Genomic DNA, 21,104 nt, shown 5'->3' with positions numbered 1-21,104 from the left:
GTATCTTATAGATTTTAGAGATTAGACACTGAATAAATTTGTCATAGCCAAATTTTTTTCCCCAGTCTGTGGGTTGTCTTTTTACTCTTTTGGTGAAGTCTTTGGATGAGAATATGTTGTTGATTTTTAGGAGCTCCCAGGTATCTAGTTTCTCTTCTTGCATTTGTGCATTGTTAGTAATGCTTTGTATACTGTTTATGCCATGTATAAGGGATCCTAGCATTGTCCCTATTTTTTCTTCCATGATTATCATTTTCGATTTTATATTTAGGTTTTTGAGCCATTTTGATTTAGTTTTTGTTCATGGTGTGAGGTATGGATCTTGTTTCATTTTTTTGCAGAAGGATATTTAGTTATGCCAGCACCATTTGTTAAAGAGACTGACTTTTTCCCATTTAATGGACTTCGGACCTTTGTCAAATATCAGCTGCTCATAGGTGGATGAATTTATGTCTGGATTCTCAATTCTGTTCCATTGGTCTACATATCTGTTGTTGTACCAGTACCAGGCTGTTTTGACTACTGTGGTGGTATAATAGGTTCTAAAATCAGGTAGTGTGAGGCCTCGCATTTTGTTCTTCTTTTTTAGTTATGCCTTACTTATATGGGGCCTCTTCCCTTTCCGTATGAAGTTGGTGATTTGTTTCTCCATCTCAATAAAAAATGCCATTGGAATTTGGATTGAGATTGCATTGTATCTGTAGATCACTTTGGATAGAATAGACATTTTCACAATGTTGACTCTTCTTGTCCATGAGCAAAGTATGTTTTTCTACTTATGTAGACCTCTTTTCGTTTCTTGCAGTAGTGTCTTGTAGTTTTCTTTCTATAGGTCTTTTACGTCTCTGGTTAAATTTATTCCTAAGTATTTTATCTTCTTGAGGGCTATTGTAAATTCTATTGATTTGGTGATCTCCTCTTTGACATTCTCTTTGTTGGTGTAGAGGAATTCAACTGATTTTTGTATGTTTATCTTGTATCCTGATACCTGGCTGAAATGTCCTATTAGTTCCAGTAGTTTTCTTATGGATTCTTTAGGGTTTTCTGTGTATAAGATCATATCATCTGCAATTAGAGATACTTTTTCTTCTTCCTTACGAATTCGGATGCACTTTATTTCTTCCTGTAGCCTCATTGCTCTGGCTAGGACTTCCAGCACAATGTTGAATAAGAGTGGTGATAAAGAGCATCCTTGTCTGTTCCCCATTCTCAAGAAGAATGTTGTCAGACCCTCCATTTAGGATGATGGCTGTTGGCTTTGTGTAAATGCCCCTTTATTATGTTGAGGAATCTCTGTCCTAGTCCTATTTTGCTCAGTTTTTATCATGAATGGGTGTTGGACTTTGTCGAATGCTTTTTGCATCAATTGATAAGATCATGTGGTTCTTGTCTTTTGTTTTATTTATGTGGTGGATTACATTGATTGTCTTTCTAATGTACCATCCCTGAACTCTATTGGCTAGAATTTTGTTGAAGATTTTTGCGTCTATGTTCGTGAGGCACATTGGTCTGTAATTTTCTTTTTTTGTGTGGTGTCTTTACCTGGTTTTGGTATAAGGCTTATGCTGGCTTCATAGAATGAGTTTGGGAGTATTCCATTCTTTTCTATGCTCTGAAATACCTTTGGTAGTAGCGGTGTTAACTCTTCTCTGAAAGTTTGCTAGAATTCTCCACTGAAGCCGTCAGGGCCAGGGCTTTTTGTTGTTGTTGTTGGGGTTTTTTAATTACCTTTCTGTGTCTTCTTTTGTTAAAGGTTTATTTAATTGTTCTACCTCTGTTTGTGTTAGTTTAGGTAGGCAGTGTGTTTCTAGAAATTTACCCATTTCCTCTTCAATTTCAAATTTGTTAGAGAGCAATTTTTTCTCAGTCTCTTCTTTTGTTATAGGTTTATTTAATTGTTCTACCTCTGTTTGTGTTAGTTTAGGTAGGTAGTGTGTTTCTGGAAATTTGTCCATTTCCTTTTCAATTTCAAATTTGTTAGAGAGCAATTTTTCATAGTATTCTGTAATCATTCTTTTAATTTCCATTGGGTCTGTTGTGGTATCGCCTGTCTCATTTCTTATTTGGGTTATTTGCTTCCTCTCCTGTTTTTCTGTTGTTAGATTGGCCAATGGTTAATTGATCTTATTGATCTTTTCAAAGAAGCAGTGTTTGGTCTTGTTATCTCTTTTGATTCTTTTTGTGTTCTCTATTTCATTTATTTCTGCTGTAATATTTACTCTTTTGCTGTTCTCTTTCTATTTGTTCTAGCTGTAGGGTTAATTCTTAGATTTTGGCCCTTACTTCCCTTTGGATGTGCATGTTTACTGGTGTAAAATGACCTCTGAGCACTGCTTTTGCTGTGTCCCAGAGGTTCTGGTAGGATATGTTTTCATTCTCATTTTATTCTATGAATTTCTTTATTCTGTCCTTAATTTCTTCTATAACCAATAGTTTCTTAGCATGGTATTGTTCAGTCTACATGTGTTTGATTGTTTTTCCTTGCTTTTACTGTTGTTGATTTCTACTTTTATGGCTTTATGGTCAGAAAAGATGCTTTGTAATATTTCTATGTTTTGGATTCTGTTAAGGCTTGCTTTGGGGCATAATATGTGGTATGTTTTGCAGTATGTTCCAGGTGCATTGGGGAAGAAAGTATACTTGGCTGCCGTTGGGTGGAGTGTTCTGTATATGCCTATAAGGTCAAGTTGTTTGATGTGGCGTTTAGATTCTCCATGTCTTTATCGAGCTTCTTTCTGGATGTTCTGTCCTTCACCAAAAATGGTGTTTTGAAGTCTCCTACTATTATTGTGGGTTTTCCATATCTCTTTTCAATGTTGTTAGAGTTTGTTTTATGTATTTTGGAGCCCTGTCGTTGGTTGCATAAATATTTATTATGGTATGTCCTACTGGTGTATTGACCCTTTAGTGATTATGTAGTGTCCTTCCTTATCCTTTGTGCTAGATTTTAGTTTAAAGTCTATTTTGTCAGAAATTAATATTGCCATTCCTGCTCTTTTTTGATTGTTGTGTGCTTGATATATTTTTTTTCTGTCCATTCAGTTTTAGTATTTTTTGTGCCTTTAAGTCGAAGGTGTGTCTCTTGCAGGCAGAATATAGATGGATTGTGTTTTTTTAACCCATGCTGCCACTCTCTGTCTCTTTATTGGTGCATTTAGCCCATTTACATTCAGCGTAATTATTCACAGATATGAGTTTTATGCTGTCATTTTGAAGTCTTTTTTTTGTGTTTTAAAAGTTTCCTTGTTCCACTTAATTTTCTGTGCTGAGTCATTTTTCTTTATATATTTTCTTTTCCTCTTTTTCATTGTTGATTTTTTTGCTGAGCCTTTGTTTTTCCTGCTTTTTATTTTGATGTGCAGGATTGTTAGTTTCCTTTGTGGTTACCTTAATATTCACCCCTATTTTTCTAAGTTTAAACCAATCTTTTATATTTTTATATCTTCTTGACTTCTTCTCCATATGAAAGATATATGACTACGTATTTTCGTCCCTCTTTTTTTATTTTAATGTTGTCATCTTTTGCGTAATGACATCTCTGTTTCCCTGTTTTGAGCATTTTATCTTTGATTTATTTTTGTGATTTCCCTATCTGGGTTGATATCTGTTTGCTGTGTCCTGTCTTCTAGTTTTGGGTTGTTATCTGATATTATTGATTTTCTAACTGGAAGACTTCCTTTAGTATTTCTTGTAATTTTGGTTTGGTTTTTGCAAATTCCCTAAAATTCTCTTTGTCTGAAATGTCCTAATTTCACCTTCATATTTGAGAGACAGTTTTGGTGGATATATAATTCTTGGCTGGCAATTTTTTCCTTCAAGGTTTTATATGTGTCATCCCATTACCTTCTTGCCTTCATGGTTTCTGCTGAGTGGTCTGAGCTTATTCTTATTGACTCTCTTTTGTAGATGACTTTTAATTTCTCCCTAGCTGCTCTTAAAGTTCTCTCTTTATCTTTGGTGTTGGCAAGATTGATTATAATATGTCTTGGTGACTTTCTTTTGGGATCTACCTTGTGTGGGGTTGAATGAACATCTTGGATAGATATCTTCTCACCTTTCATGATATCAGGGAAGTTTTCTGCCAACAAATCTTCAAAAATTCTCTCTGTATTTTATGTTATCCCCCCTCCCTGTTCTGGTACTCCAATCTCTCATAGTTTATTCCTCTTGATAGAGTCCCACATAATTCCTAGGGTTTCTTCATTTTTTTTAATTCTTTCATCTGATTTTTCCTCAAATATGTTGGTGCCAAGTGCTTTATCTTCATTCTCTCTAATTCTGACTTCCATAGCCTCACTTATACTTTTATTACTTTTTAATGAATTGTCTAAATCTGAAATTTTGTTGTTAATATTCTATATTTCTATTAGCTGTCTCTCTATAGATTCTTGCAGGCTGTTAAATTTGTCACTGTGCTCTTGTCTGAATCTGCTTAAGTCCCTCTAATGCTTTGTCTGTGTGTTGCTTGGTTTATTCTGAATTTTGCTTGATTGCCTTCCTGATTTCTTGAAGAATTCTGTATATTAATCTTTTGTATTCTACCTCTGGTAATTCTAGGATATTCTCTTCATCCAGAAGATTTCTTGATTATTTGTTTTGGGTGCTCACTGAAGCCATTGTTGTCTGCCTCTTTATGTGATTTGATATTGACTTTTATCTCTGAGCTAACAATAAGTTATTGTACTTGTTCATTTTATGTTTGCTTACTGTGTCCTAGCTTCTTGTTTTGTTTTGATATGCCTAAATAGGCTGCTCAAGTGAGCTAGTTTGATTATTGGTGCCCTTGAAGCTCTGATGTCCAACTGCCAGGTGGTTAGAGCTGTTACTATGCATATGAGCCCAAGAGTCTGTTCACTTTTCTTGTGTGGTTTCAGCTCAGATGGCCAGGTAGTCAGTCACCAAGTGGTGCAGGCTCTCTCCTACAATCCTAGATGAGCAGGGGTGATTGGTGTAGGTATAGGTATCTGGATACAGTAGGGGATCATGCCCTGAGCAAGGAAGAGGGCTGACAACCACCCTTGAGTGTCTGTGAGGAAAGCATATCCCTGTTCCCTACAGCACATAGGTCAGTGGGTCTTGCAGCTGGACTATGGGACCCAATGCTGTTGGCTATAAGGACTGGGAGGCACCACTTATTCTTGGACCCCTGTTGTGGGTGCCTAGGTGTCATGGGTGGAGCCAACAGTCCTCAGGCCTGAGTTGTGGGTAAGTGAGGACCCTGCTTAATAGGCATAATGGTATCAAATGTCATCAGCACCCTAAATGCCTGTGTTTGTCTCACCCCGCTTGCACCAGCAGATCCAGTGTGAGGGGTGCCAGTTCCCACTGGGTCAGTTCTGGCAATTCCTCACTGCTTTTGAACCATTTCTCCTTCCCCATGCCACTCAGTCCAATTCCTCTACTTTGCCTTTGATGTTCAGGGCTCCTAGCTTGTCATATATAATTGATTCACTTGTTTTTTCGTATCTTTATTGAAAGAGGGACCACAGGAAGTGTCTGACAACTCCACCGTCTTGGCCCTGCCTCCTGTTCTTACCTTTCTAGATTAATAAAAATACTTATAAATTATCATTTCTAATGCCTACATATAATTCTTGCCTATAACTGTAGCATGATTCCTAACCAGCCAGTTATTTTTGCATGTTTAAGTTGGTTCCATTGTTAATATTATCAAAATAGAACCCCAAAAGTATTATATTTAAATGAATGAATTGGATAGTCTATAGTAAGGTAGGATATTAGGCAAAACACATACCTTGGTCATTATTGACTATCACTCATTTTATCTGATAGAAATATACTAACTAGAAATATCACACTCTGAGAGAAGATTGAATTGCTTTCTTTTGGGATAACTTAAGTTAAATCATTGTAGTAGTCACATTACTACACTCTTTGTCACATTATAACTATTGTATGTGTAGCTAGTAATCTCTCTCAGATCAAGTGTTAACACAGTATCTCCCTGAGAACCAGATGTTCAAATCCAAGGCAATGTCTTTGTAGGTTCCCAACCAGTTGCCATCAAGTCAATTCCAACTCATGGTGACCACATGTATGTCAGAGTAGGACTATGCCATAAGAAGTTTTCTATGACTGATCTTTCTGAAGTAAATCACCAGGCCTTTCTTCCAAGTTGCCTCTGGGTAGACTCAAACCTCCACCCTTTCTGTTAGAAGCTGAATGTGTTAGCCATTTGTATCATCCAGGGACTCCTTATATATACCTAAAAAAAAAAAAAAAAAAAATTTTTTTTTTTTTTACCAAATTGTATTGTAATCATATTCATTTCTCTCAAGATCAAGTCTTTGGATGATCTCCAAACATATTCATTTGGGATTCATTTGTACATATGTAATATTTTTTTGATTACATATGAAAATTATGTAATTATTTTAGTTCAGTTTTCTTCCAACGTTGAATGTAAATATTTTTTCTCTTTCTTCTTAAAACACTTTTTACATAGGAATTCTTGATTAAAATTTCCCATATTTTTCCATTAATATTCTGTAACAGAAACTTCTGAAACATAAGAGGATTTTTTTTTTTTTTTGCATGTTTACATAGTTTGGCTCTATATTATGTACCAATAATAACTAGCCCATTCCATTGCCATCAAGTTGATTCCAACTCATAGGAAGCCTATAGGATAGAGTTTCCATAGCATTTCCAAGGAGCTGCTGGTGGATTTGAACTGATGACCTATTGGTTAGCAGCTTAACCACTGCACCACCAGGGTTCCACCAAAAACAAAAGTTGAACGAATTATTAAAACATTTTTTATTGAAGGATATAATGGACTTCATGCAGTTATTAGGGAATTAAAAGTCACCTGGGACAGATATATGTGGAAACATGTCCTCTTGTTACCAAAAACCAAAAAATCCCATTGGTATCAAGTCAATTCTGACTCATAGTGACCCTATAGAGCAGAGTAGAACTGCCCCATAATGTTTCCAAGGAGCACCTGGTGGGTTCAAACCGGCAACCTTTTGGTTATCAGCCATAGCACTTAACCACTATGCCACCAGGATTTCCAAAGGCGGAAGTCATATGGGCCTCTCAGGAGCAATAAAATGTCTAAGAGTGTCAAGTGAGACTCTGTCAACCTTCTGAGATAAAACCCGGCAATTTATACTCTGCCACTAGACAAAAGTATTTTTGGAATCCTGACTAGTGTTGGAGTCACCTTTTAAAAATTTCCAGTATCCAATTTCCTTTCAGAATTTAACAATCAGGCCTTTTGTTTTGAGTATAGCGATGTCTCCAAAACTACAGTTACTGTTATTAAAGAAGTTCCTTGTAAGACAGGTGGAAGAATGCACAATAATTTGTTAGTTTATTTACTCTCCGACTGTGCATGCATCCTTTCCAAAGAGCAGATTTGCATGATCCTCACATACTTACCCACGAGTCAAAATTTTTTTCTTGCCCAGAGTTCTCCGGAGGGCTGCCTTGACTTCCTTGTTCCGTAAACTATAAATGATAGGGTTAAGCATGGATGTCACCACTGTATAGAAAAGAGCTAGGAGTTTGTCCACTCCTGGTGAGTGGCTAGCTTTGGGCCTCAGGTAGCTGACAGATCCTGAGCCATAGAAAAGTGTTACTACCAGGAGGTGGGAAGAACAGGTAGAAAGAGCTTTGTGGCGGCCTTCAGGTGATGGCATGAACAGCACAGCAGCTAGAATTCTCCCATAGGAAGCAATGATCAGTAAAAATGGGCTGGAAATACAAAGGATAGCCACGACAAAGACTGCAGCCTCATTATGGGACGTATCTCCGCAAGCAAGTGCCAGGATGGGTGGAAGATCACAGAAGAAGTGGTCTATCTCACAGGGACCACAGAAGTTCAAGGAGAAAATATAGTTGGTCTGGCCCAGACCGACCAAGAATCCCACCCCCCAAGAAACCACTGCCAAATGGGCACACACCCCACGACTCATTCGTGTTGTATAGTGGAGTGGAGAGCTTATGGCCATATAGCGATCAAAAGCCATGGCTGCCAAAAGGAAGCATTCACTAATAGCAAATAATGTAAAGAAAAACATCTGTGTGGCACAGCCCTCCCAGGAAATCCCTCGAGCCTCACTCACAAGACTCTGCAGCATCTTAGGTATGACAGAACAGGTGTAGCCAATCTCCAAGACAGACAAGTTGGCCAGGAAGAAGTACATGGGAGTGTGGAGGACTGGGTTGGTCCATATGGCAAGGGCTATGAGAGCATTTCCTGTCAGTGATGCTAAGAACATGAGTAGGATGAGGGTAAACAGGAGGAAACACTCTTCAGTGATCTCAGAGAATTTGGCAAATGCGAAGTGTTTGACAGACATGATGTTGTCCTGCCACAACGAGCAATTGAGGTTCATGACCTGGAAGAGAAAGGCAATGTCATTAGAAGGATAACTTTGGATGAGGTAGACAAATTGCTATATTGCTTTTAAAGAGCTCTGATAAGTCAGAGGGGTAATAAGTTCCACAATTCCTTACCAGCAATTCTAAAATTCAAAAGTTCTGAAATTACCCTCATCCTTACACACTTTAAACTGAAATCCTCTTCTATCCTCACTATCTCAGCAGATCTGTCCAAAATACACTTAGTCACTGAAGCATAAAATGAAAAGAAAAAAAAAGATTCTAGGGCAATTCTCTCTTCATCCCCTCCTTTAATCAAATATGAAATAGTACAAAATAAACGCCTTCTGGTATCTCTTGTATCTATCTATGTCTTCCCCTTTCTGTTGACACTGACTTTATTTCTTCCTTCACTCATTCATTCAACAGGTGTTTGTTTAGCACAAGATATTTGGCAGTTGCTGCCTTCAGTCCTGGAATTCAGCAACGAAAAAAAATCAACATCTCTTCCCACATGGAGCTTATATTTTAGTGAAGGAAAGCAGAAATTACATAATCATTTAAGAAATAAAAAAATTGATTTAATGCATGAAATTAAAACCAGGCTATGTGCTGGAGACTGTCCAATTTAGATTGAGTGGTCCTAGAGGGTTCTTAATCATGAAACCCATAGGCTAAGATGTGAATAACAAGGAGGGGCAGCCATGTGAAGACTGTATCACAGCCATCCATATCATATGTACACTGAACTTTCGAGAAAATTTCATCACTATAACCAATTTCTTTACCTTCAATATTTCTCATCTGTCATCCTTTCTCCATCAGTGTGTTCTTTACTAAATGAAAATTATAGTTGTCTGCAAGTTAAAACTGAAGTTCCTTGATGTGATTCATAAAAAAATCTCTGAATCCGGTCACTCATTAGAGATAGAAAGTTTTACCTCTTCCTTTACCCAAATGGACCCCATGTTACAATCATAACACACTACTTGGATCCTTTAGTACATGACTTGCTACACTTATTTCCTTGCCTTGTGGTCATTTTCCCATGGGGGGTTGAAATTTGCTTCCCTGGTTTCTCACCTAGTGAACTGAATATCTATGTTCAAGTTCAAACATAGTTTTCCTGGTCTTTGGAAACCCTTCCTGACACTGGCCCTTCCTGTCCCTGTGCTAGTTAGTTACTCATCCTGTCCACTGTGTTCTTTTCACTGCTATGGGAGTCCTTGGGCAATGCAGAAGGTTAAGTGCTTGGATACTGACTGAAAGATTGGTGTTTCAAACCCACCCAGAGATGCCTTGAAAGAGAGGCCTGATGATTTTCTTCGGTGAGGTCACAGCCTTGAGAACCCTGTGAAGTGCTGTTCTCTGCAACACATGGAGTCATCATGAGTGTGAATCGGCTTGATGGCAATGTTTGTTTGTCACTGCTGAGATGCCGCTTACACCACTCTGATATCAATTACTTGCTCATTCCTTTCCGGGAGTATCTCAGATCCAGGTTGCAGGAATTACATTATATCTAAAACCTTTAGCAATTCATAAGTCTTATGTAAGGAAAAAAGAGTTCTAATGTTAAGTTTTACTCTGGCTACCTGTATATTCAGCCCTTTGGTGGTATTCTATTTTTTGAAGTCAACTAAGTAAAATCCCATCCCCCTAAAACATCACAAATACAGTAAAATCTGTGAAATCTGGAAGCTGTGTAAGGTGGAAACCTGTTAGAGAAGGAAAATGAAAATATTTTCCACTGGTAGAGAGTAATAGAAAGTGGTAAGAGTGCACCCTGTAAAAGGGGAAGACTTGAGAGATCTGGAAAAACAAGGCAACCCCATTGAGTTTTGGCTTTTACAGGTTTCACTGTATAACACTGATTATCAATTCCTGACAAAAGATTTCCTGTTCTTTCAGTGATAGTACTGCAGTTTGCACTGTTCTGTTTGAAATATCATCAACTGGAAATGAACTATGTTTGCTCTGAAAAGAGCAGAAGAATGAGTGGATTTTACATCTAATGTTATGGACTCTACTTGTCTGTTAGCATAACCTGATAGATAACCTGAGGTCATGTTATCAGATAGTGTCTGGCAAAATCCAATATTGTTGATTCATTGGACAAATCACCAATCAAAATCTTTCATCATTTTCATATATGTTATCTTGAATCTATATCAAAGTCTTGAACTTCTATATTTGCACAAGGTTTTAGTTCATCCTGCAGAAACCATATCACATATCCTCATCTACGTATTTGTTGTTCTTGTTGTTAGGTGCCGTGGAGTCGAATCCAACTCATAGCTGTCCTGTGTACAATAGAATGAAACACTGCCCAGTCCTGTGCCATCCTCACATTTAGCAGTATTACATTACCTATTTTTAGGCTCTGCCTATCATTTAATCCTCTTGAAATTTAGGAGATTCTGCTTGAATCACGCAGCAATTGTTGGGCAGTTCACATGTTTGATATCTATTGTCATTAGCACCTATGTTTCTGCAGTAATGAATTTTTATGTTTAAAAATTTTTAATTTTAAGAATCATAACTTTTGCAGGATGATAATTCTTTAATCAACCCATTTAGTGGTGAATAAGCAGTTCACTAAGCAATTATCCTACAACTACAAGCAAAGAAGGCATAGTGGTATTTATGTAATGTATAAAAAAGGGGACTCAGATCAGATGAAGTGATATTTCAGAAAAAAACACTTTTCCTGAATTTCCTTGTTTATATCACATTAACTGGTGGTGTAGTGGTTAAGTGCTACGGGTACTAACTAAAGGGTTGGCAGTTCGAATCCGCCAGGTGCTCCTTGGAAACTCTATAGAGTGGTTCTGTCCTATAGGTTCACTATGGGTCGGAATCAACTCGGCGGCACTGGGTTTTGGGTTTTGATCACATTAACTATACATTTGAAGTGAGTATACATGAAGCAGCAACCCTGGTGGCGTAGTGATTAAGTGCTACAGGTGCTAACTAAAAGGTTGGCAGTTCAAATCCACCAGGCACTCCTTGAAAAATCTATGAGGAAGTTCTACTTTGTCCTATTTAAAAAAAAAAAAAAAATCCTATAGGGTTGCTATAAGTCACAGCCAACTTAATGGCAATGGGTTTTTTGGTAATACATAAAGCAAAAGCATGCTTTTTGAGAATCCAAATTATTATGAATAAAAAAATGCACTAGGTGCCTTCACCAAAGCATATGTACGTGTTTTATATACACACACATCTGTACACCCACAGACAGATACACATTCTGTCATTCCGTTTGTCAGTTAAGTGTACAAATACGCATCTTGTTATATCTTCCTACCTTTGGGAGGAATTCCAACTTCCTTAGAGACACTGATGGTGGAGGTAAAGGGGGGACCCAGGGAGAAAAAGAGAATATCTGACCCTTTCCTAACTAATGGCATCATGAATACCCTTGTCCCCTTTAAACCGTAGAAGGAAAATGCAATTGTCTGTTTTGAGGACAGAGGTAAGGAGATGTCGGGGAATAGGAGGAACTTACTGGTGAAAGGCTGACTGCACAAAGATCAACACATGATATTAATCATTTGATATTTCCAGGATTCATGCAAAAAAAAAAAAGTTAATCTCATGATAAGTACATTTTAAAGCCTCACAGAATTCAGAGACAACTGAAAAATAAGGTAGTCAAAGCCTGTGAATGCTTCTAAATATTTAAAGTGACAAAGAATGGTAGTCTGTCTAGAAATACTAAATCATGTAAAAATAAATTTATAGGACTCACTAGAGATGAGAACACAAACAAATGCAGTGAAAGTCTCTTTGTCACTTAGACTATTCCTGAACCACACAAAGCTGAAAAAATGTTTTTTTTAATTATGCTTTGTTTTTATTATTCCCTCATCTATTGGCCTTAGTTTGGGGAGCTTGATATCTGTGTAGTAAAAGACAGATTTGTGTACATACTATGAGTGATTATTTTCATCATTGCCCATGGAAAGACAGTAAGATGCTCAAGGCAGGTCTCAAGGGTCTGCAGAAAGGAAATGGTGCTGCCTCTTACCTGATACATTTTCTAAACTTAGGCTTTCTGACCTATCATTTCCTTGTAAATAAAGACTAACGACGTCTTTTTATCTTTCTCGTTGAATTGTTTTGAGTCACAAATGCAAACATTGTACAGGAAAATTATGAATAAAAAGTAAGGAATGGCCATTAAACCGTAGTTTAGCAGAGGCAAAACCTCCTGCTCTTTTAAAGCTTCACATGAATGAACTCACAGAACACTGCATGGAATATTCCCTGTTATTATCAATCTGTATAATATTCTATACTAAAAGTTAGTAGTCAAGTCATTCTAAGTAGCACTGTGATGTAATCTGAAGATAAAGAAGTTTCATGCCTCATGATTAATTATAATATCTTATAGGTTCCTGGAGACCCTGGTAGCCTAGTGGTTAAGTGCTGTTGCTGCTAACCAAGAGGTTGGCAGTTCAAATCCACCAGGCACTCCTTGGAAATTCTACGGGGCAGTTCTACTCTGTCCTATAGGGTTGCTATGAGTCGGAATCGACTTGATGGCAGTGGGTTTTGGTCTTTTAGATTTCTATTCAATGTTATAAAACATTAAGTGGTCACTGAACAGTAGCAAATTTCTGGAAGTTTAAACTATGATATGAACTTTCAGTGATAGTTGGATGTAAGAAAAAAGCATAGAAGGGAAATAACATAATTTTAAAAACTCGATGGCTTGACTTCACAGACCACCTTACTCGGCCACAACATCCGAGACCAGCACACTCTATATGGTTCTCCTTTGGAAATAATCCAACAGAAGTGATTCAGTTTGAGAGCTCCTCATAATTAGAAATGTTCCTTGACTGACTCAGTTCCTTATTCATTTTGTATTTTCATAGTGAGACATTTCTTTGTTTCCTATCAGCCAAAGAAAACATATGATGCAGTATTAGACATTGAATATTAAACAGTACAGTGCCTAACACACAAGAAACATGATAAATGTTAATATTTGTTATTATGTAACCACCATTTCTAAAATGCTTTAGTAGTAGATAAAATTTAAGTAAATTGGTCATTACACAGTATAGGGATGATTACCCATTACTTTCCACAATTTTCCCCATAGGACCTAATATTTAGTTAAATGATACATTAACAACCCAGAAGAAACTGTCTTATCACCTAGATCATTGTGTACAGGGCCATCTAGGTATTTCTATTTCTCTAAAATAAGAGGTATATCAATTACTTATGAAATAATTAATTTAGAAAGAGATACTGGGAGGCTGAGTGAATTGCTTACTCTTTGGAGAAGGAGAGAATAACTGATTAAAATACTGATCAGAACTGAAATCTGCTTTGGGTATCACTGTCCTTTGTCACACTTTAATTTGCCGTCTTCTACAACTGCTCTTTTCTTAAGACATCAGCTATGTCACATACCTTGAATCATAATATTTGAGGGGAAAAAATGTAGATGGTTATAGCTTCTGATGAGTCACTCCCTGATTTTCTCTGCACCCTCCCCTTAGAGCCAACATTCAGAAGATACAAATTTGCCCCATCCTCACCTCTAAGACTGTGCACTTGAAACCCTTTGCTGTAATCAGGGACCATGGCTGATCACAGGTAGAGTGTGTCTCACGGGAGAGCATCTCGTCCCTCCCTGGAATGCCCACAGCTCCACACACAAAAAAATCCAAAAGTATACAAGTTTGTGCTGATTACATGTTAATATCTTTGAGCCTTCCTTCTTCCTGAAAAACAATGGGATATGACTAAGTTATATTTCAATTATCACCCTTGTTCTGAACCCTTCTCTTGCTCCTCTTACACCCCTGGAGACTTCTATTTTCTTCTCATTAGAAGATGTAGGGAAGCAGTTTGATTCTATCTCCCAGGAATTGTCATGGACAGGTCTGCCCCTAACTATTTGTAGGCAAATGCTAACATTTAGGAAGGAAGACAAATAAAGGTGAAACAGCAGATTAATCAACAGCTACAAATGATGAATTATCTATATTTCTGGAAACTGCTTTCACAGGCTATGTGCATAGTACAATATGAATTCAAGTGAAATGTATTATTGCAACAGCTCTTTGACCACTCTAAATTGTTAACATAAAATATTCAAATTTAATTGTTGTCCAAAGCAACCAGAATAGTTATTAAAAATAGCTATAATAATTTTGTACCACATTATATTGATTCAGTCAATATGTCTCCTAATATAACCATTTTAAAATTAATAAATCCTAATGCTCTCCTAGTTATATATGAGTTTCACAAAGTACCTACTTGTTTCTATCAAAAGCAAGCACAAGGGAATGGGAAGCCAAAGATATATATTAGGGTAGTAAAGAACAGAGCAAGGTATGGAATGCTTATTATTGAAATGATGTAAAGAAAAGGGGGCAAGGTACTGAACATCTATTATTTAAATGATATAAAGACAAAGCAGGAAAAGTAAGGAAGAGAAAAGCATCATTTGGATGGAAAATACCTCTGATTGCAGTCTTCTTAAAATAGACACAGAAGTCCTCTTTGGAATTCCACATAAAGAATTTATTATCCCAACCTTATGTATTCTGGTTTATACTCTTTGCTTTTAGTGTTCCTCAATTAGAACCTGATTGCTTGAATATGACTAAAATGTAGTTCTTACATTTATCATGCCCTGAATTAGATATAGAGCCAGGGGGATTTCAATTAGATTTATGGAAATTGGACCAGACAGTTAGTTATCTTCTTCAACATTCTCCACCTCCTTACTAACAAAATACTGAATTTATTTATTGTGGTGAATGCACTAAGCTAAAGAACATGTTTCTCAGTTTCCCTTGCAGCTAGGTGCATCCTACAACTACTTCTGGCTGATGAGATGTAGTTTGAAATATCCAGGGGTTCTCTTAAGTGAAGAGGAATACATTATTTGGACCCTTCTCCAACCACCCCGCTGCCCTGGAATTCAATGTGATAATGGAAGCTCTAGTTTACAGCTTTCACAATAAGGACAAATGTTAAAGCCAAGGGATGTTGGAGCAGAAGGATAGAAGCAGCCTAGATTCCTGACAAATTTGTGGACACTAGCCCACTATATATAAGAGATATAAACTTCCATTTTTTAGAAATTTTCATTATGTGCCCCAGAACCTAATCCTTACAGAATCAGGAATAATCTCTCAAGCTTGTGGCTCAGTTAAACTGAGAAAGCTGCTGGGATTATGCATACTTTCTATCCTTGACACAGAAGTTACCTCTCACCATCCATCAGCACCAAGGATCAAACATACTTGTTAGGGCTTTCTAAGACAAGCACATAAAAATACATCATCCTTGCTCAAGGGCTAATGTGGAGATATTCATCTATCTTAAGTACTGGTGTAAGTTAATGCAAGTATTAGTTGATATCCTATTAAATAATTAACCTAAGTACTGAGAGAATGCTAAGGAAAGGGGTTAGTAGCAAACTGAATTAGTAGAGCAAATTTTTGTTGAATGAGAGAGGACTGAAAGTCCCAGGATAAGAGAGGAAAATAAAGGCAAACTTTGATCAACTTTCGTTAACCAAGTAGGATATTTATATTAATTATTTCCTCTGCTATTTGGGTCATGTTGTTGTCTGTAGTTGAGTCAATTCTAACTCATAATCACATATAAATTAAAGATCAAACATTTTTATATTAGAACTTAGAGTTTGGATATTGTTGTTTTTAGCTGTCATCGAGTCATTTCCGACTCATAGGAACACTATGTACAGCGGAATGAAACATTGCCCAGCCCTGCACCATCCTCACAATCATAGTTATGCTTAAGCCCCTTGTTGCAGCCACTGTGTCAATCCATCTCATTGAGGGTCTTCCTCTTTGTTGGGTTTGTTTTCTACTTTTCCAAGCATGATGTTCTTCTCCAGGGACTGATCCCTCCTGACAATATGTCCAAAGTATGTAAGATGCAGTCTCACCATCCTTCCTTCTAAAGATCATTCTGGTTGCACTTCTTCCAAGACAGATTTGTTCATTCTTGTGACAGTCCATGATGTATTCAATGTTCTTCTCCAACACCACAATTCAAAGGCATCAATTCTTCTTTAGTCTTCATCATCCAGCTTTCACATGCCTAGCAGGTGATTGAAAACACCATGGCTTGGGTCAGGCGCACCTTAGTCTTCAAGGTGACATCTTTGTTTTTCAACACTTTGAAGAGGTCTTTTGCAGCAGATTTGCCCATTGCAATGTGTTTTTTTGATTTCTTGACTGCTGCTTCCACGGGTGTTAATTGTGGATCCAAGTAAAATGAAATCCTTGACAACTTCAATCCTTTCCCTGTTTATCATGATGTTGCTCATTGGTCCAGTTGTGAGGATTTTTGTTTTCTTTATGTTGAGATGTAATCTATACTGAAGGCTGTGTTCTTTGATCTTCATCAGTAAGTGCTTCAAGTCCTCTTCTCTTTCAGTGAGCAAGGTTGTGTCATCTGCATAATGCAAGTCGTTGATAAGTCTTCCTCCAGTCCTGATGCCCTGTTCTTCATATAGTCCAGCTTCTCGGTTTTTTTGCTCAGCCTACAGATTGAATAAGTATGGTGAAAGGATACAACCATAACACACACCTTTCCTGACTTTAAACCATGCAGTATTCCCTCGTTCTGTTTAAATGACTACCTCTTGATCCACGTACAGGTTCCCCATGAGCACAATTAAGTGTTCTGGAATTCCCATTCTTCACAATGTTATCCATAATTTGTTAGGATCCACACAGTTGAATGCCTTTGCATAGTCAATAAAACACAGGTAAACATCCTTCTGGTATTCTCTGCTTTCAGCCAGGATCCATCTGACATCAGCAATGATAGCCCTCGTCCCATGTTTTCTTCTGAATCTGGCTTAAATTTCTGGCAGTTTCCTGTTAATATAGTGCTGCAGCCAATTTTGAATGATCTTCAGCAAAATTTTACTTGTTTGTTATATTAATGATATTGTTTGATAATGTCCACATTTAGTGGGATCATCTTTTTAGGGAATGGGCATAAATATACATCTCTTCCAGTAGGTTGGCCAGGTAGCTGTCTTCCAAATTTCTTGGCATAGGTGAGTGAGTACTTCTAGCATTGCATCCATTAGTCAAAACACCCCGGATGGTATTCTGTTAATTCCTGGAGCCTTGTATTTTGCCAATGTTTTCATTGCAGCTTGGACTTCTTCCTTCAGTTCCATTGGTTCCTGCTCGTATGGTACCTCCTGAAATGGTTGAATGTCAACCAATTTTTTTGGTATAGTGGCTCTGCATATTCCTTCCATCTTCTTTTGGTACTTCTGGGTTCATTTAATATTTTCCCCATAGAATCCTTCGTTATTGCAACTTGAGACTTGAATTTTTTCTTCAGTTCATTGAGCTTGAGAAATGCAAAGCCTGTTCTTCCCTTTTTATTTTCCATCTCCAGGTATTTGCACATGTCATTATAACACTTCACTTTGTCTCCTCGAGTCACCCTTTGAAACCTTCTGTTCAACTGTTTTACTTCATCATTTCTTCCTTTTGCTTTAGCTATACAATGTTCAAAGGCAAGTTTCAGAGTCTCTTCTGACATCCTTTTTGGTCTTTTCTTTCTTTCCTGTCTTTTTAATGACCTCTTCCTTTCTTCATGTGTGATGTCATTCCACAACTTGAGTGGTCTTCAGTCATTAGCGTTCAAAGCATCAAATCTATTCTTGAGGTGGTCTCTAAATCCAGGTAGGATATATTCAAAGTTGTACTTTGGCTCTTGTTGACTTGTTCTAATTTTCTTCAGTTTGAATTTGAACTTGCATATGAGCAATTGATGGTCTGTTCCACAGTTGGACTCTGGTCTTGTTCTGACTGATGATATGAGCTTTTTCATTGTCTCTTCCCACAGATGTAGTCGATTCGATTCCTGTGTATTCCATCTGGCAAGGTCCAAGTGTATAATCACTGTTTATGTTGTTGAAAAAAATGTATGAAGAAGTCTTTGGTCTTGCAAAATTCTTTCAAGTGATCTCCAGCATCTTATCTATCACCAAGACATATTTTCCAACTACCTATCCTTCTTTCCAACTTTTACGTTCCAATCTCCAGTAATTATCAATGCACACTGATTGCACGTTTGATCAATTTCAGACTGCAGAAGTTGGTAAAAATCTTCAATTTCTTCATCTCTGGCCTTAGTGGTTGTTGCCTAAATTATAATAATAGTTGTATTAACTGATCTTCCTTGTAGGCAAATGGATATTATCCTATCACTGACAGCACTCTACTTCAGGATAGATTTTGAAATTTTTTTTTGGACTGTGAATACAAAGCCATTCCTCTTCAAGTTGTCATTCCAGGCAGAGTAGACCATATAATTGTCCATTCAAAATGGCCAATGCCAGTGCATTTCACTCACTAATGCCTAGGATATCAGTGTTTATGTGGTCCATTTAATTTTCAACAACTTTCAATTTTCCTAGATTCATACTTTGTACATTCCAGATTCCAATTATTAATGGAAGTTTGCAGCTGTTTCTTCTCATTTTGAGTTGTGTGACATCAGCAAATGAAAACTTGACTGCATCCACATCGTTAAAATCTACTTACTTTACAGGGAAACCCTGGAGGTGTAGTGGTTAAGTGCTATGGCCACTAAGCAAAAGGTCAGCTGTTCTAATCTACAAGGCCCTTCTTGGAAACTCTATGGGGCAGTTCTGCTGTTTCCTACAGAGTCACTATAAGTCAGAATCAACTCAGCGGCAATGGATTTGGTTTTTGGCTTTCTATTTTGAGGAGGCAGTTTTTCCCAAGTCATCTTTTGAGTGCCTTCCAACCCTGAGAGGCTCATCTTTCGGCACTATATCAAACAATGTTCCGCCACTATTCATAAGGTTTTCACCGGCTAAATCTTTTCAGAAGTAGACTGCTGGGTCTTTTCTTCCTAGTCTGTCTTAGTCTGGAAGCTCAGCTGAAACCTGTTCACCATGGGTGGCCCTGATGGTTATTAGATAGCAGTGGCATAGCTTCCATCATCTCAACAATGCTCAAGCCCCCACAGTACAACAAACAGGTAGACATATGGGGTCGTTGTTATTAGGTTCTGTTAAGTTGGTTCTGACCCATACTGACCCTATGCACAACAGAATAAAACACGGCCCAGCCCTGCACCATCCTTACAACCATTGCTATATTTGAGCCCATTGTTGTAGCCACTGTGTCAATTGATCTCGTCAAGAGTTTCCTCTTTTTTGCTGACCTTTCACTTTACCAAGCATGATGTTCTTCACCAGGGACTGGTCCCTCGTGATAACATGTTCAAAGTATATGACACAATGTTTTGCACCCTCCCTTCTGAGGAGCATTCTGGCTGTACTTCTTCAAAGACATATTTATTCAGTCCTTTGGAATTCATGGTATATTCAATATTCTTTGCCAACACCGTAAGTCAAAGGCATCACTTCTGCTTCAGTCTGCCTTGTTCATTGTCCAGCTTTTGCATTCATATGAGGTGATTGAAAATATCATGGCTTGGGTCAGGCACACCTTTATTCCTCAAAGTGGCGTCACAATTTGGATAGATTTCTTATACAAATCAATGAAATTCAGTGTCTTGGACACCTCTCGATATGTTACTATGATGAGCTTTTAGTAAGATATTATTAACCAAGAATTTTGTTTAGAATACTCAAAATACTGGATGACAAATTTAACTGTTGGACTGATTGTCAGTGGAGAAAAAAAAGTTTAACATAAGAGAAAAGAAATAAGAGGCAAAGAGAAAAAAAATCTAAATACAAATGGAAATTTATTGTCATCGTCAAGGATACTGAACCAAAGGTTTTGAGGGAAACCTACATATAATCAATGTCAAATGTCATTTTATTGATCTCTGGAGTCTTGGAAGAAGCTATTTTCTTTCAGAAGTCAACTATTTGGGAAAGCCTTTTAATGAGCCTCAATGTCAGATTTCTGTTGGGATTAGATATCCAGATTGTAGGATCCTAAATATGCTTATAATTGCAAACATGTGTTGATGTGTCTGGGAACTTAAGAACCATATTTGTATGCATAGAAACAAAAGTGTATTAATAGTTCCCAAGGGCCAGAGGGAGATGGAAATAGGGAGTTACAAAGAGGTATTGAATATCTGTTTGAGGTGATGAAAAACTTTTGGAAAATAGATTTAGTTCCACAATGTAGTGAATGTGATGAATGTCACTGAAATGTTTATTTAAAAATGGTTAAAATGGCAAGATCTTGTTATATATATTTTACCACAATAATTTTTTAAATTAAAAAATGAATGATAAAAGAACCATATTTGTAAAGAATAGTATCTGAGTTTCTCTTTTCCAGTGTGGTTCCGAGGCTGATTTTTGTTTAAAAATACTTTAGTAAATTTAGTTTCTCAATGCAATATCATGTACAGGTATGTCAGGTGATGTTCTTTTTGAAACTGAAGCTTACATCTGTTATGAATATTAACTTGTACATAATATTCGTTATCTGAGAATGTCTGGCAAGATTAGCATCATGGATTGAATTGTGGCCTCCCAAAATATCTGTCAAGTTGGCTAGTTCATGATTCCCAGTATTGTACTATTGTCTACCATTCTGACATCTGATGTGATTTCCCTATTGTTATAAATCCTATCACTATGTTGTAAGGAGGATTAGTAGCAGTTATATTGATGAGGTCTACAAGATTAGGTAGTTTTAAGCCAATCTCTTTTGAGACATAAAAAAGAGAAGCAAGCAGAAAGATATGGGGAC

At 37.2% G+C, this 21,104-nt stretch overlaps 1 protein-coding gene across 1 annotated transcript; it reads right to left on the bottom strand.

The window, feature by feature from the left end:
* Positions 1-7,403: 7,403 nt before the first annotated feature.
* Positions 7,404-8,366, bottom strand: LOC126064834 (olfactory receptor 10C1-like). Its single transcript, XM_049864243.1, has one exon. It carries the CDS (start codon positions 8,364-8,366, stop codon positions 7,404-7,406), a length of 963 nt encoding a protein of 320 aa, XP_049720200.1.
* Positions 8,367-21,104: the final 12,738 nt, after the last annotated feature.

The sequence above is a fragment of the Elephas maximus genome, chromosome 1 (genome assembly GCF_024166365.1).
Source record: "Elephas maximus indicus isolate mEleMax1 chromosome 1, mEleMax1 primary haplotype, whole genome shotgun sequence".
Lineage (NCBI taxonomy): Eukaryota > Metazoa > Chordata > Mammalia > Proboscidea > Elephantidae > Elephas > Elephas maximus.
The sequence above is the reverse complement of the archived record's forward strand: the minus strand, read 5'-3'. Positions and strand labels throughout refer to the sequence as shown.

Excerpts from the sequence above, each read along its gene's own strand:
- LOC126064834 (XM_049864243.1), bottom strand. The coding sequence starts at position 8,366 with ATGAACCTCAATTGCTCGTTGTGGCAGGACAACATCATGTCTGTCAAA.